Genomic DNA, 17,667 nt, shown 5'->3' with positions numbered 1-17,667 from the left:
TTTAAATCACAACTGAACACTCACCTCAGTCTATGAACACGTTTTTATGTTATTTGAATTTATTTCTAGGCTTCAAGTGTAAAAATCTTTTTATTTTGTATTTTCTTATTTGGTTTCTATCATTCTCAGATTTAGCCTTTTGCAAAAGGTTTCACTTCACATTTTTATTCTGAATCTTCTGCCGAATCTTTTGAATGAAAAAAATCAAAAATCCCTTTATAGCTACAGGAATTTAAAGTAAATCATAAAACAGTCCATGTTTTACATGTTAAAATTAAGAGAATTAAGTAAGAAGAAAATATTCATTGCATAACTTAAACCAGCGTTTCTCAATTATTTTCTGTCACGCCTCCACCTTGGGGACGGAAATGTTTTCACAGCCCCCCTGACCCACAACCCGCAAATTGAAATAGTGTAGTACTGGTACTGGTTCAAACAAAGTGATTTTAGATTTCTGTATTAAACAACGTAATACATGCAGTACACTGCACATAATTAATTATTGTGAGTATTATTAACTCATTTACTAACATGAGATGAGAGGGTATTAATTCCATATTTGCAGGTACCTCAGGTTGCAGTATTTCTCTCAGACATTACAAAGTGGTTATTAGTTGTCCCTAATTAAAATAAAATGTTTTCTTCTAATGAAATAAACCGACTACAGTCACAACCCTGCTAGTCCACCTGTATGTAAATACTGTTTTAACAGTATTTACACATGGAAGTACTACCTTAAACCAAACGTCCAAACACCCTTTGAAAATCTGACTATAAAAAAAAGTTTTTTTTGTTTTCTTGTTTGTTTGTTTACCACTCACTACACTATTAGACTCAATATCCTCTCCAAATTGCTGTTTCACTTACGACAAGCCTTTCAGTAAACAGTAAGTGTAACAACACGCCCCCCGCCCCCAGACTGCCTTCCAAAGTGGTCCACTTAATGATTTATTGCTTATGGGAAGTTTATATACTTTGCAAAACACCGTCTACACTGTTTTGTTAATTATTCATGCCTGCATGTGAATATGGCATTTACTGTAGCAGGTCTATGTCCACCGTGCAGTAAGTGGACGTCCCAGAAGTGTTTTCATGACGCGTCGTGTTCTTTACTACCTCGCTCGTAGATGCAACGCGGTGCCTGTTTGTTGCGCACAGACCCTGTGTTTTAGACTAAAATGCCAGTTAACTTAAGTGGCCCCCTGCTGGTGCTGCAGTAATCGCGCCACATGGGCCGTTACTGATTCTGCTCCAGAGCAGCAGAATAGAAAGACGTTTTCATAAACTTCTCTGAAAGGACGAACATCTGTAGGCCTTGTTAAACTACAAAAACGGAACCCAGTAGTGATGATGTTTCATCTCCTGACGAAATGATCTTTGTCTCATTACGCAAAGCTGTTTGCACAGGAGGAGCCTGAAAAATCAGACTCAGGGTTTTAGATTAGAACTCCAGTACATGATGCTGTGGGGTTTTTGTTTTTTGTATTTTGTTTTCTGTACACAGAAAAGTCACGTCATCTCTCTGAGAACTTTAATCACGCAAATGAAAAAAAAAAACCTAATTACTAGGACCATCAAGATGAATGTGTTAGCCACAATTATTCATTTGAGAAATCGTCTGATTAACATTTTAACACATTCAGAATGGCGGGCCATAGAAATCCAATTCCACCATCCATCCACTTGTATGTTGTTACATGACAGTCAAATGGATTCTAGTCTAAATCATATTTCTGACCACTAGGGGTTTCAATAAGTACAATTTTTAGTTACCGTATTTCCGGACTAGAAGTCACTTCAGAGTATAAGTTGCACCAAAAAGTGCGACTTACAAGAGTAGCAGATAATGATGCACAAGCTTAAAGTGCCCTCTAGCGGCTGTCAGTGTGAAAATAACAAACATGTAAAACTAATATTTTAATATATAAGTCACACCTGAGTATAAGTTGCAAACCCAGCGAAGTATAAGTCAAAGTGCGACTTATAGTCTGGAATATACAGTATATTTTTACACATTTTTCTTGACATTTTTCAATATTAATAATTCCAAATTATTTGTACTAGATTCATCAGGTTGAGGATTTTAATCATTTGACAGCGCTGCGTCCTGAAGTGGTCCTGTAGACTAGATTCATCAGGTTGAGGATTTTAACCATTTGACAGCGCTGCGTCCTGCGCGACATAAAATAAATGTAGTGATTTTACAACACGTCGAGCCATCAGTGGAAGATGTTAATAGCGCCATCTATTTCCTATCCCGTTCTTGGAATAGTCTGCCCTCACCTTTGTCCGATCCCATCATCGTCTAGGGAACCGAGCTCATATAGAAAGACGTTCTCCGCCTCCACATGTCGTCCGTAATGTACATACACACATGCTGAGTTGACACTCGGCTGACCAGTGGAGAGCAGAGAGCCGGACCTCCCATTACTAAACACAGAGCTTGTGGTCTCGCTTCACTGCTGCAGATGTCAGCAGCTCCCTGTCCACCCAGCCAGAAGCAGGGTAATGGATTGTGTTATTCCCTGTTGTTGACATTTCAGCAGACCTGGGGTGGAATATTGCCCCGTCCCCCCCGTCCCTCTGACACACGCACACACACACATACATTCACACTCTCTGCTGTCTTCCTGGCCTGTTCTTTCATCTTCTATTTCTGGTCTTTATGTGTGTCAGATATCTTTGGTAAAATCTTTACGGGGGCACTAAAAGCACACCTGCTGCCCCCCTTTACGTCTCACCTATGGTTTCAAGTTTGGTTGGGGAGAGAAGACTTTTTACGGTGTTTTTACTGACATACTTTGGGTTAGTTTTTGAAATGTAAAACAATTTGGAAATTGAATCTAGCCTCTAAACTTGTAAAACTCATTTGCATTAATGGCACATTTAACTGAGCCAAGGCTTCCATCTGTCCTCCATTGTTTGGAACTTGAAGGTTGTTCTAAAAAAAAAAAAGAAAGAAAGGGTAAGTCTAAAAGTTCTTACACAAAACCTCTGAATTTCAAAAGGCATCTTATTTTATCAACTAACGATGTTCTGTTATTTGGGTGAGATTTTTCAACCTGTAAAAATTAACAGTTTTTAAATCAGAGCAAATGTCAGATTTTTGACCGAACTCTAATTGAAATTTGTTAATTTTTTTGGAAAAAATGACTTCATTGCATGCATTCTTTCCATTGGGGGCAAATGAATTCTACCTAAAGTTAATAATTATAAATAATGTATTATTATTGTTATTATTAATCATAATAATAATAATATTAACTTATTTTATCTTATATTATCTTCAAACGTATATTTTTTTTTGTTTCCTCTTGGTTTAATTCATGTTCAAATGAACTGGAAAACCACAGATCTCCCTTTTATATTATTAAATTCGAACACTTCTTTGAGAAAATTATTTTTCAAAAATGTATCTCTTGTGAATTCGAACCTTTTATTAAACAAATATAATAGACAAACGTACCTTTCATTGGTGTTTTTTGTTTTTTTTTTTGTTTTTTTTGAGTAAAGCCTGGAGTCATTTAATTAGTGAGATCCAGTTGGGATTCTTGCCCTGGTCTATCATTTGCCAGGCATTAGTGTCAAGTGAAGTATGATGTTTTAACCCAGATAAATAAAGACAAATTAGCAGATGCTTGCCGTTTTTATACTGATCACTCATTTCGTTTGATAATGAAAGTATTGTAACCAGGATACTGTGGTTTCAATGGTCTTGGCAGCTCAATCAGAGCTGAGTATTCAGCCGTTAATTATCCTGTTCCCTGGACAACAACATGCAGATATGTTCAGACTCAGTCTGGTGAACAAATTGGCGTTCCACCAAATTTGTCACTCCCTAAGCTCATGAAGAGAAGACTTTTCTTAATGGATTGAATTTGTCCTGAAGTGTCTTGATTAGTGTAAAGGGATTTTAGGGGAAAAAAAGAAGAAAAACAAATACTCCCCAAAGGTTCCAAAAATACACACTCCTCTCGCCACGTTTTCTGAAAGAATACAGGGCCAAAAGAGAAAGTTCCAAAACTCCTCCAGCTGACCAGCACACTAACTTTAGTCAGTCTTGCATCACTTATAACGAATGCTATTTCCCCCTGTTTCCCACTGTCTCACTCTCCCTCTTTTGCTTTCTTTCCCTCTCTAGGCAGTAGCAACTAATCCTTTTCCAGTGAAGCTGCTCTACGATAAATCACATGATCAGGTCTGGGTCTTATCGTGGGGGGATATGGACAGAACACACCCAGTACTACAGGTAAGTTTTGGACACATCATTTCCAATGCTGAAAGTGGGCAGTGACCCAGATTCAAACCTGAGTGTTCTATACCTATACATATTCAATAATAGCAGCCCACAGACCGCATGCAAGCTTGACACAAAGCTTGCATGATGTATCGGTCCTGAACAACATGGCTTGTAGAGCCAGACATTTTTCTTTACCACACTCGCTTTTCACAATAAAAGGAAATCACAGCGGGTGAGAAATCACAGCGGGTGAGAAATCACAGCGGGTGAGAAATCACAGTGGGTAAGATGAAAACAGTGGGTTTGAGTCTGCATGGACTGATTTTTGTTTAGTTTTTTGGTGAATGTTTAATGTTTTCCGAAGCAGTCGAATATTTGTATCTACATTGTTGTAGTTTTTTGGTGTCTCATTTGCCTCCAAAAAAAAAAAATAACCCAACTAAATTACTGTGTATTTAGTAGTATTTGGCCCCATTAAATAACAGAAGCCACAAAAACATCAAGAAGATGAAGATTTTTTTTACATCTTTAAGTACATTTTTAATGAGCTGAATATGACCACAGGAAACTGTACCCTGATGCAGGGGTTGTTTTGTGTAAAACTTGACATTAACTTTTCTCTGATAAATGTGTGGCCTTTCGAATACAACTCCACTCTAGACTATTCTATATGTATATATAGGCCACACCTAGTTTTCCTTTGTAAATGCAATTCTTTGTATCAAACTCAGAGATCTTCATACGTTTTTTTTTTCCATGTGAGCCAAATAATCTTCTCCCAAATCCTGTATGGCAACAAAGACTACCTGTAAATGAGTTGTATTTTACGAAGCCAGAAAAACAGCCACTCACAGCTGCGCTGCAGTTGCCCTGTGACTGCAGTGTCCCTTTGGAATGCTGGTGTTAGAGGCTTCACGATGAGAAATGATCACAGGTGTGGTGTGTATTTAATCCACCTCGGGGGATTGGGTGAGGCAAGTGAGGAAAGAAGAGAGGATTCAGAGGAGGTCGAAGAAGGTAGAGGAGAAGGGAGAAGGAGCCGAGCTGGTGCCAGTGGGAGACGTATGATTGCTGTTTTTGTGGGAATGGCCTTAAGTGTGTGTGTGTGTGTGTGTGTACCAGTGAAACCATGTAAGGCGTAGCTGCAGGTTAAAACCAGCAGGGAACCTGAGAGGAACCTCAGCCATAGACACAAACATGTTTATTGTTCTGCTTCATCCCAGTGGAGTGAACAATCCCAGGATATTGATGTGTGGTGCTGTGCTCTTTTCTGTTTTGGAAAGGTTCTAGATGGGTCATTCATTCACAATTTGCCACTTTCAAAAATAGATAAATAAATGACCAAATGTGTATCAATCAATTCAACACTCCAATTAGTCAATGGGACTCAACGTCAGAGTGTAACGTCATTGTAGATGTAACTGGGCCACGATCAATACACTTAGTCAAACACTTAGTGTTCCTCGTTGCTTGTTTTTTTCAGATATTTTATAACAGCGTCTTAATGCTAACGGTTGATTGTTTAGGATTTAATACGAACACTCTTGGTTCTGGCAAGAAACACACACCGAGAAGTTAAAGCCACCTGTGTGTGGGTTTTAACAGATTTTTTCTCCGACTCTCCGTGCCTCAGTTTTGAACATTTTGTGCTGATTTACAGGCAGTGAATGATTTTGGCTTTAAACTTCTGACAAATCTGTGAAAATTGTTGGGTTGGTGAAAATATAATTACACCTTACGTTCAGAACGTAACAAAAAAAAAAAAACAACAATAACTGAAAAGCAGGCTTGAGGTTTAGAATTGTTTTTTATCTTTTATTTTAATTGACTGAAAAGGGAAAAATAGATTTTTGTTTGTCAGTTTTTTTCATTTATCCCATCTTCTTTCAGGGGTAATGAATAATTATGGTGCTGAGAATGAATGCCTCGAAATTCTATTGCAGAGAAGCCACCTAATGCAGTGGTTTTTATACCCTGTACCACATGAGAAACCACTGAGCTCTCTGAGTACCACCATGATGACCAACATTAGAATATAGCAGCGTAGGCCTTCACTGTTAGCTTCCACCACAGGAGAGATGTTTAAAAATGTTGATGTTTAAATGTTGTATTAATTGAGCATGGTATGTTTCAGATTTATTGAAAATGTAAATGTGAGAATAGGAATTTTCCCCACGTACCACTGGTGGTACGCGTACCACAGTTTGAGAACCGCTGTCCTAATGGATTACATGCCGCATAGATCACATGACAAATACATGTTCTGGTACTGTCATTATCACTGGGACTGAATGTACTGTGACCTGTTCAGCAGCGGACGGTCATGGACACACAGCCCAGCTACGCTTCAGCAGATCACACAAGCGTACGAGCGCGTGTTTGTGCGCATGTTGACATAAGAACACAGAGCGTCGATGGTCGGTGTTTTTTGTGAGTTTGTGCTCAGCTGAGTGTGTGCCTGGTTGTTTCAAGCTGGGAAGTTCATAATGTTTGTGCACAGTGAGGGACTCTGATTATCAATTCATTAGAGGAGGGAAATAGAGGAATCTCTGCTGAGGAGAGACAGACGTGGCCTTTTGGACCGTCAGCCTCGTCTGCTTTGTGCCGAGGAGACATTTAACTCACAGCCATATTGTCTCTCTCTCCCAACACACAAGGGCACGGTGTCTCCCATCTGTTTTCTCAACCATTTATCTCTCTCTAATTTCTGGAGCTCATCATTTGGCTTTTTCTCTATCTGAGCACAGTTAGTCATAACATGTTGGGCTGGTAAAATAAACACATTTAGATACTTAATAGTGTGTTCCTTAATTCAGTAAAACCAAAGTCCAAATACAATGAAACTCGGGTATACTCAAATGGTATTGTCTCTTGTTTGGCAACCGAGTTATGGTACGACAACCGGGACAATTTTTGGTTACAAATTTTGTTTGTGAACCATATTATTCGAAAAGGGAGGCGTGACAACCAAGATTCCACTATATATTGAAAAAAAAAACATTCTGTGCCCATCTATACTGTAGTAGTCCACGCTAGATGAGCACGGGGCTGTTGTTAAATACACTGGGGCATTTCAAAAATCCCATCTCATTTGGATCTTATAGTAGTTAGATCGCAGAGAGGAAAAAAAGGAACCCACTCAATGCTTCTCCAGACTGAATATTGTTGAAAGGGAAAAAAACCTCTGAGAGCAAAAAGCCCCCTCAGGTATTAGGGCAGCATATATGAAGGGAGCAGCGTAAAACTCAATTGCTGAAATATGTGGATATGAAATCCAAGCAAGAGCAATGACAAAGAGAAGCCAGGGGTATAATGTCAGGAGCACCTGCAGCCCTGGAGACCACTGCAGCTGCCCTAATGATACATGAGGCGTTCTACGGAGAACATCGTTAACTCATGTCATTGTGTTTTGCAACTGCTGCGATGACCCTTTTTAATGAGGACTAAAAAAAGAGAAGGAAAGAAAGAAGACAAGAAAGGGATTTGATAAAGTGTATAAAATATGCAGGGTACTTTTTATTTTCTCAAAGATAAGAACAACATTTTCTTTTTTTCTTTTTTTCTTTTTTTTAGTCTTGGGAAGCAGTTCTCAGTGAGGCCCCCTGCTGTGCATCACGTAGAGGTGTAGCTTCTCACTGGTGTGGGTTCAGACATCAAAACACATTTTTCTCCTTGGTTCTTTTTCTTTGAAAAACAGCTCTTCGTACTTTACAGCAACATGTGCTCGGTTGTTTTAGTCTGAGAATCACTTCAGTAAGCTATTTTTTAAAAATATGACTTGTTTTTAAAAAGTGAGCGAAAATATGCGACTCGCACTGAAATGTAACGCTGCAGAGAAGAAGTTGAGTGGCTGACAGCGGTGATAATTTCATACAGTCTTACACACACATGTTGTTCTTAGAGTTGACTTCGGTGAGCTGATAACATTCACATGCATGAAGGATCATTCCCGGCGGGTGGGTCCAAACTCATGTGATTTTCTATGCTGACTTTGCCAGGTGTCAGACATGAGAGATGGTGTGTTCTGAAGACAACCAGTACTAAAGACAGGGTCACATTCATCAAGAATTGACATACTGTAAAGGATATTGACGTTTTTATTGACTGTTCTAAATATCTGTAACCTGTTAAGATTCAAGATGCTCTATAACAGAGGTGTCAAACTCAAGGCCCACGGGCGAACCTAAGAAATTTTTATATTCAATCAAATAATAATCAATTGCAGAAACATGTATTAGTCTGTTATGGAGTAGTTACATCTTGGGGTAATAGGGATAAGACTGGATTTTCTTTGAATCAAGTAAATCAGTAAAAAATTTAGTAAATCTTTTCACTGCGGCCCGGTACCAAATGACCTATGGACTGGTACTGGTCTGCGGACCAGGGGTTGGGGACCCCTGATCTATACAGTCTTCCATTTCCAACCGGCCCTTCAAGGTGAACTGTACTGCTAATGTGGCCCCCAGTGAAAATGAGTTTGACACCCCTGGTCTATACCGCAACGACCATCAGGATGCAAATGTCTCTTTAATTTTTCAATTTCTATTAAAAAGAGTTCTTGGAGTAAACATAGGATTTTTATCTTTAAAAAATACATAACATTGTTATAATCAGAAAGTGTCCTTCAATCTCAAATGCAAAGCTAGGGTTAAAAACTATTTTAAGTTGAATGCATTTTATTTGTACAGTTTCAATTGACAAAACTCGTAGGGGTTACTGGACTGAACAGCTTTTAAATTAGAATAAAAAATAAATTCAAACTCTTAATAAACCTTCATTTTATTTTGTGTACAAAACCATAACAACTTAGCTACTTTAATTTGTTTTTAGCAATTAAAATATATATATATTTTTTTTTTTAGACCGTTTTGTTACCTAGAGTTTTTGGTTTAACAATAAAACATTGTTGATAATACTGATGATGCTCTCTTTAAAAATACTTTCTCTCTGTGAAAGCACTCCAGAACTATGTTTACAAGAAAATATTTAGAGGTTCATGTTTTTTTTGTGTGTGTTTTCATAACCTTGGCAATATTTTATCCAGGTTATTCCTCAAGCCAGTGTGGGCGAAGTACATCGTGCGGTACGCACAACTTTCCAGAGAGTCAGTGACTTCTTCATTCCTCCCACCAACCTGATCATCACTCACGTGAGGTAAAGTAGCTGGCGCACACAAACACACACACACACACACACACATGTTTGACACCTTTGACCTTAAAACAGATGGGACCCTAATGACAGTTGTCCTTCTCAAATAAAGGAGAAAAGACTAAATGAGAATTCTAATGAGAATTTGAACGGGTATTAATCACTGTCCAGATAAATCACCAAAAGGCTATTAACCTTTCCTCTGAACTTTGTCGATCCAGGTTTGCGTTTGTCTTCCTCAAAAATGAACCGGCGGTGCACAAGATTGACCTGGAGACTCTCCACCGCGTAAAGACCATCAGCCTGAAGAACCACAGCTGCGTACCAGTCAACATGGCCTACACGCATCTCAGCGGCTTCTACTTTATCCAGTGCCAGAGCAAGAGCCGCCTACACGCCCCGCCGCAGCTTCTCATAGACAGCGTAACAGACGTCGTGATTGGCCCCAACCTGAACATCACAGGGCAGTCTTTTGTGTCACCGGACGGCCGTTACATCGTCACGTCTGACCCGCTGAGCTCCAGGCTGATCGTTCAGACTGTGTCGTTTCAGGGCGAACTGGGTTTAGACCAGATGATGGACCAGCCTGTGGATGTCTCCGACCTGGTTTTCCAGCCTTCCTTCACAGAGTCTTACCAGCACTTGGTGGTGGCCACTTCTTCTTCAGGCACGGACCTGTTATTTGCCGACCTGTCCTCGGGCCAAACTGAGGTTCTCCAGAGCCTGAAGGAGCCCCTGTCCACCCAAGCCTGGCCCTGGGGTGGCCCCAAGAGAGTGGTGGTTACCAGTGGGTTGTTCGGACAGTATCTGGTGACGCCATCAGCCGAGTCGCTTTTCGTCCTGAACGGCAAACAGAGAATGCCACACTGCGAGCTGTCAGATATCAAAAGAGGGAACACAGTAGTCTGGGTTGGTGAGGTATGAGTCGGGAGAAAAGCGGTTGACATGGGATGAGGAAAAGGTAACAAAGAAGGAGAGATCGGGCCCATAATTTATCGTAAAGATTTATATGAAAAAGAAGTTGCGGACTCCACCCTGGGACTGAGCAGGAGACGAGGAAAAAACCTGGGTTATTGTAACAAAAGTACACCTAAAATTAGAGTAACTGAGAAAATGTAAGAAACTCTGTTGTGATATCGCTATTGGGAGAAAGTGTCAATGCCGTCCAGTGCAACAGTGATCTACGTGCACTTAACTATGAAGAATTGTACATTATTGCACTTCCTTCCGTTATCACAGCAAGTAGGTACCTGACGAGGGGGTTATTATGAACTATGCACAATGCTCACTTTTTTAGAGTAAAAGCTTTCCAGTTTCTTTTTTTTTTTTTTGTTCATTTCAAAAATGTTCGTCGTTTTCACCAGTGCTGCATATAATCACCACAAACTGTCCTGTCCCGTCTGCCTTTAGTGTATGTGTGTGTTGAGTCTTTATGAGAAGCTACCGAACCATCTGTTTGTCACGGTGTGTGTTGTACCTGGATGTCCCGCTGAAAGATTCCCTCCTCTTTCTTCTCCTCCTCCTCCTTCACCAGCAGGGGCTGGCTTTATGCACATGTGTAGTACTCTCTGTTTACAGTGTCTTTCCAAAGAGCCCAATTGGTCCATTAGCCGTCAACTGCGGTTGTTTCGCCAGCAGTGGTGGTCTACCTAGAAATGAGCTCTATACATCTTGCAGTTTCGTCGCAATGGTATAATCTGTCCCACGCTGTCTCTCGCAGTTATTCTGTGCCTGCAGCACAACTCTGTGCTGTGAAGCCTGAAAATGCCACTTAGCAGATTCCCTCAGGGTAATGACTTTGGTTTATGCTGACCCACATTCTTTGGCCGTGCCAATGTGGTGCAACGCCGCTATCTGACTGGCTGTGAGCATTCATGTGTCTGCAGTAAAAGATGAATATCAGGATAAAATCCGAAGGTACGTACACTATGTTTAAACCATTCACTTGACCGCAACTCTCTAACATCTAGTGTTCAGAACAAAATTATATTTAAAAAAAATCTGCAGGTTACACCATCTAGTGTTCAGAACAAAATTATATTAAAAAAAAATCTGCAGGTTACACCAAGTTTTAAAATGACCTTTTTTGCAGACATTATCATCATAGCAGTTCATTAAAATATGGAAACACCTCAGTGTAGTCGACTAAAACTCTGTTGGGATTACAGTTACTTGTTATGCATTTCGCCTGCTGACATTTGTAAGATCCTTCTACTAACATTTCTGTTGGCTGGAATAATATCTGCAAATCAGAGCCAATGTTTGGATTAAGGTTTTTGTCCTCCTCATGTTGCTTTGCTTTTTTTTTTAATATCCTGGATACAGATTTCATAAGTCATTTCCCATTTTCTCATAAAACGCATCCTCCCCATTTAGATGAATATTTTTGCTTCAAAATCAGAGTTTCCTTAACGTTTTAATAATGTCCTCACAACTACAAACAAAGAAGCCAAAGGCTTAGTAATTAGACAACATCAAGTGTCTATACAAAATGCTAATTAAAAACAAACCAGGTTTTACCTTAGCCTGCTCAAGATATCATTTCTAGTGCTCTGCCACATGAATGAACACCATAAGAAGATATACAACAAACATTTGTATTTAAGCAACAAGACGTTCCATTTTCTCTTCACTTCTTCAATTTTACTTTTTTATTTCAAACATTTTGTGTTTTGTTAATGAACCATATTTTCATCATGTTCTAGGTCAGACCTGGGGGCCAAAAACGGCCCGTTCAGCTTTCTAATCTGGCGCACCAAACACTGGTACAAGGTATGGTAAAGACTGATGTCAATTCTCATTCGTTTCAATGAATCAACTATCATTTCTGTTGTTGCCGCTAAATGGCGGCAGACGTTAAACATGTCACATTATTTTTAAATGTTTTACGTTTATTCTTGTACATTTTACAAACCAATACTAAACGGGCCTACCAGTCAAATTTTAAACCTCAATTTGGCCCCTGAGCCAAAAGGTTTGCTGACCGCTGATCGAGACGATGGTGTGTATCATCTTGACCTGAAATGCCCTCATACTTTACGGTATATATATCAACTCCATTAATGCTCACAGCCTGGTAGATTCCGACGTTGTTGTTTTTTTTTTTTATTGGCAGGTCAATATCTGACGATATTAAACTTTTTTTCTGACATTCTAGTCCACCCACAGACCACAGAGGCCAAAGTCCAACCGAGTAATGTGTACGAAAGTGTGTTTGGTTTTGGGGAAAAAAAGTTTCTTGTGAAAACAACTGGGATCTTGTGAATGGAGAATATTTGCCCACATCCCCGCCCCCTAGAAACAAACAGCCGTCCAAATCAAATATTAATCAATTTCTCCTGATAGGTAGCTATGCCTGTAACTCCCTGATGCAATGTGTAGTGTAGAAACACAAGCTTTGTAGGAAAAAGACAAAAGAAAACACAGAAGTGGCGTCAACATGTTATACTAGTGTGTGATTTAGGTATTTGCTGCTAATCTGCCATGAACCTCATTCTGACATGAAATTCTGTTTGATTGGTTTTGTGAAGGCAATGATTTTGTGATGTTGACCATCTTTCTTAGACCACTGTTGCACTGACGAGAGAAGTATAATTTTCGACATTTATTTATTTTACACATTTTTTTGTGGTGGAAAAATGTGTCTAGATATTCAGGTTTCGATGCTACCAGTTACTACCGGTCCTATCAAATTGACTTCTTGACAAGTAATTTACAGTATTCAAAGAAATGCATGTAGCGAGCAGACCTCCACCACCTTCACCACCACCAAACTTACTGTTGACCTGATCTGTCTGCCGGACCCCACAGTTACAGATTGCAGTTGGTTGTGAATTATTTTTTTCTTATTTTTGCCCCGTTCATCATCAGTGTCTGTTAGCTTATCTCCTAAGGCCAATTCACTGATGCCGCGTTGCAACACGAAACAAAGAAACTGCACCTGTGTTTGCTGGTAGAACTTCATGCTATGGCTAGCTCACGTTGTTTGTTTGGATCTGCCTTCCTCGTTTCACGACTCTTTCAGTACCTCTCCTCAACCCTCCCAGTAAGGGGCTGCAGAGCTGAACAGCTTGGTGTGATAGACATTCATTGGAACCACTGTTGTAGATAACATTGTTCATTGTATAAAAACCGGTTCCTACATGACAAAACTGACTGTACAGTTTTCTTTATGCATTTTGTGTGTTCTGGTTTAATGAGGGAATTGTTTTGTAATAAAAACAAATATATAATTAAATATATTGTAAAAACCTTACATTTTTTTTCTGCAGTCTTGAAGTGAACCGAATTGAATTAGAAACTTTGATAATAATTTGTTGAGTTATTATCAAACTTAGAAGAGGCCTGATAAATGCTAGCTAAAAGAGCTAGCTGTGACTGCGTAAAGTAAAGACGGCTCTCATTTGACCAGAAGGTTGTGGGTCTGAATAAATAGGCTTGACCAGGACAATGTCACTTCCCAGTTTTAGCCAATGCTGAGTTGACCCTCACTACACTGATGGTTGATGTTCAACATGCTTTAACGATCCATGACCATTACACCGCACCACAAAGAGACACTGTCAATAACCTTCCAGTGCTTGTCAGGCTTAAGGAACAGGGTGAATGAGTAAATATTGATATTTACTCATTCACCCTTTTCCTTAAACACTAACACCAACAGAGCCGAAAAAACATGACTGAACACAGACGATTCAAGGGATCAACCAATCACAGTCTCGATTCAGGTTTGATTTAGTGTACCTTAGCCAGCTTTAGCTTTCGATGCACTGTCTTAGCACCATTCTCCAATATTGACAAATCATATTACAGCCTCCAAAAATGTATATTTTTGCCAGATACCTTAACATAACAACAAGAACACAAAGTAAAGGAAAATCTGTATTTTGTTTTGACAAATGTTTGGGGGTCAGTAGACTTTTAAAGTACAGCGCTGTACCTGCATTATCTGTGTCTCTGACAGGACAGCAGGACTGGAGTAAAATAAGCCTTGTTATAAAGCGGAGACACGCCTATTATGTTTTCATCATGGAAGCTGCTCTGACCTCACAGAGGCAGAATGAAATACGAGGACGCTCATAAACAGCTGTGCTAACACTCCATAATACAGCCCATGATTTACAGTGGGATACGGAGAGTAACACGACAGCTCCTGCTCGGAGAAAACTCCTGGGACAATGCGCAGGAAAAAGAAGAAAAACCTTTAGCTGAAATAGATTCAGGGTGGGTGGCCATCTGCCTGATCCGAAAGTGGAGGTGTTTAAAGGGGGCACAGGAGTGGGTGAGGAGAGAAAAACGGTAAAGAAGGTAGAATAATATTTCTCTCAGATAAAGATATGTTTGAATGATTGTTTGTTCTCGTTTTAAAATCATTATTTGAGAGATATTACATTAGGGCAGAATGTAATTTTTCAAAATAAATTATAATAAATACATGCTACCAGGTAGTTTTGAGAGCTGACCTGATGCAGACAGAAAAACATTTTAAAGTTCAAAGAACAGAGAGTTCAGAATCGTCTCTGAGTCAAAACAATACGACGACTGCAACCTTTTCAAAGCCGAGGCAACATTTGTCTCCTTCACAAAACAACAAGATAAAGAGGCCTTCATCACCTGTGCGATCGCTGAACCAACACACGGCCACAACTCATCCTTGGGGTCGTATTTCAGAAGGATGACACTGCATGACAATGCAGGAAGCCACATTCATGACATTTTGCTGTGACAAAGTTGCACGGCCGAACAATGCAATTGAATGCTGTTTGCTGCGCGTTGTATTTAGTTTTATATTTTATATTGTTTTATTGATTGTTAGCAATTATTTTCTTAGTTTATTTTAGATAAACTTTCAGCTTTCAGGCTTTTTCTTCTGTAGTCACAGTGCTGTTGCAGTGAGCAAAACAAAAGCTCTGCTCACAGAAGCGACACAAGCGCTTGAGGTTTTGGCTTGAAGTTCTTTATTTAGTATATTATTTCATTAGAGTGTGCTTATATTTATATATAACTAAATCCATCCATCATCGTCAGCTTATCCAGGGCCGGGAGGCGGGGGCAACAGTCTGAGCAGGGATTTCCCTCTCCCCAGACCCTTCCTCCAGCTTTTCTGGGGGGATTCCGTGTCATTCCCAGGCCAGGCGAGCAAAATTGTCGACATATACAACTCCAATATGCCTATAATACAAGATTATCTGGCATTAGTAAAGAACAGAACATTGGTGTTTGCTTACCGGAAAACATAGGCCTCGATATCTTGTCAGTTTTCTTCCTGTCAGGTGCACTTGACCCAGATGTCATTTTTAAAATGGTCCTGTAAAGTACCTTCCTCTGTTGTTACTTCATGTAGCATTCCTTAGTGTGTGTATCAAAACATAATTGATGGGGATATGATTTATTTTAAAATAATTATTCAAGCCATAATCTGATTGACATGAGAGTGAGTCAGAGCTAATTTTTTGCCAGTAAATCCTCCACATTGAAGGGATTACGTGACAACAAAAGCTGGACACGCTGTGTTGACGTTCCACAAATGCCGCAAATTACTTTAATTTGGTGGAAGCACATGTTTGTGGTTGGAATCAGATTATTAATAATAGGATTATCTCTGACTCACTCATGTGGATAGGCTCTCTCTCTCTCTCTAACATGTGTATTTGTGTGGAAGCAGAAACACAGCCAGACACTAGAGGAACAACAGTTCAGATGGATCTAATGTTTCTGAAGAACCGACAGAAACAGAGATCCATTGTTTAATGTTGTCGTGCTGTGAATAGTTACAATTACGTTGATTTGGTGCACGTTGATGTATTCTACACAATGAGGAATCTGACTGTTTAAAAGTGTAAGACCCAGCTTGATGTGCCTGTAGAAAAATAACCTGGTCTGAAAAAAGTGCAGTGCGACAATGACATTGTCAGTCATATCCAGAAATTGGCACACTGGTAAAAAAAAAAACACTTGAAAAGAACCACATCATTATTGTTTTAAACCATTGTTGGCAAAACTTCTCTTAAACCTTACGAGTGAGATAAGAGTGAATTTGAAGTTGTTTCCAACTTTCATACTTGTTTAAAAAAAGCTGTTGCTTTCAATTTCTCCCCTCAGTTGGAATCCCAGCATCATTCTTTTCTCTATTTTGGCCGATCTCCTGTGTCTAACACTCTTCAGCTGCAAAGGCATAATTGATGTGTTGTGTCGGGGCCCTGTGCGTGTCTCTGTGTGAAAACATGCAACACTTCAGCTCAGTTCAAAATCAGTCAGCGGGTGCAGGCAGGCGTTGACCTCCTCACGCTGAGTCCTGGAGTCAACTGGGGGGGAATATGGATGGAATGGGTTCCAATCAACCTGCACGACCACTGCGATTGCAATCTCCCCTCTCTACATGACAACAAAAGGTTTTTCAGAGCAGCAGAATATGGGGTTATGTTTATCTTGTCTGACTTCAGAGGCAGGGATCCGTCTAGTCTGGTTAAATCCCTACAACACTCCTAGTAGTCTGTATTTTTTTCAGCAGATGAGGCAAAAGGTGGATTCATGAAGTGAATAAACTTAACTCATATTCCAGAGGTAGAAATTAACAAATTACATTTATTCATTACTGTAATTGAGTCGTTTTTGTTGGTAATTTGTCATTTTTAAATAGTTTTGGAGATAGGTAATTTTACTATTTACTATTTTTACCTAAGTATTTTACTTTGCTACATTTAAAGAACCCAATACTGAATAAAAATGTAAATGCGGGGGGAAAAAACAATCTGCGTTAATCAAAAGAAAATTGTGCGTCTATCACTCAGCGTTCTCGCGCACGTGCGCGTGAACGCTGAGTGATAGACTCAATCCTGTTGTTGGATCATGGCTGATGCCGAACAAGAAAAGGATATTGAGGATTGCCAAGCTGAGAGCCCCGTTTGAGCAGAGCACCCAGAAAGAGAAGGAAATCCTTGGCCATATTTTAGCGAGCTTTTATCATTTTTCAATTGCAAACGAGTCGATAACTTCATCAAGCGACGCAACACGTGCATGCCCCGGCGAAGAGAGCTGTCGCTGTGCAAACTTGGACTTCAAACTCAAGCATGGATCGGTGAGTACAGTATCTGTGTCTTTGTCTGTGTATCCCAAACGTTATGTTTACTGTTTGGTTAAAAATCTTCCTCCGTTAATCAAAACGTGACTTCACAATATCGAATATTGTCGCTTAGCTTAGCATCAATCTCGGTAGCTGACGTTTCAGTGACGTAGAGCAGTACCAGACCACTGTCAGAAATATGTACCTGATTTTA

General features: G+C 39.7%; 1 protein-coding gene across 3 annotated transcripts in view; it reads left to right on the top strand.

The window, feature by feature from the left end:
* Positions 1-14,229, top strand: part of fstl4 (follistatin-like 4) — a 157,418-nt gene extending 143,189 nt beyond the window's left edge. For 2 of the 3 annotated variants that reach the window (XM_025065435.1, XM_025065434.1), the window contains 3 exons: positions 4,142-4,249; positions 9,285-9,394; positions 9,613-11,399. In XM_025065435.1, coding sequence (XP_024921203.1) covers positions 4,142-4,249; positions 9,285-9,394; positions 9,613-10,315 — 921 coding nt within the window. In that variant the 3' untranslated portion in view covers positions 10,316-11,399. Of the gene's footprint in view, positions 1-4,141; positions 4,250-9,284; positions 9,395-9,612; positions 11,400-12,096 lie in introns of those variants that run through there. The other variant, XR_003052833.1, reaches the window with a different exon arrangement.
* The last annotated feature ends 3,438 nt before the right edge of the window (positions 14,230-17,667 follow it).

This window comes from Cynoglossus semilaevis, chromosome 19, assembly GCF_000523025.1.
Source record: "Cynoglossus semilaevis isolate Cse_v1.0 chromosome 19, Cse_v1.0, whole genome shotgun sequence".
NCBI lineage: Eukaryota > Metazoa > Chordata > Actinopteri > Pleuronectiformes > Cynoglossidae > Cynoglossus > Cynoglossus semilaevis.
Note: the sequence above shows the minus strand (reverse complement) of the source record. Positions and strands in the feature narration are given on the sequence as shown.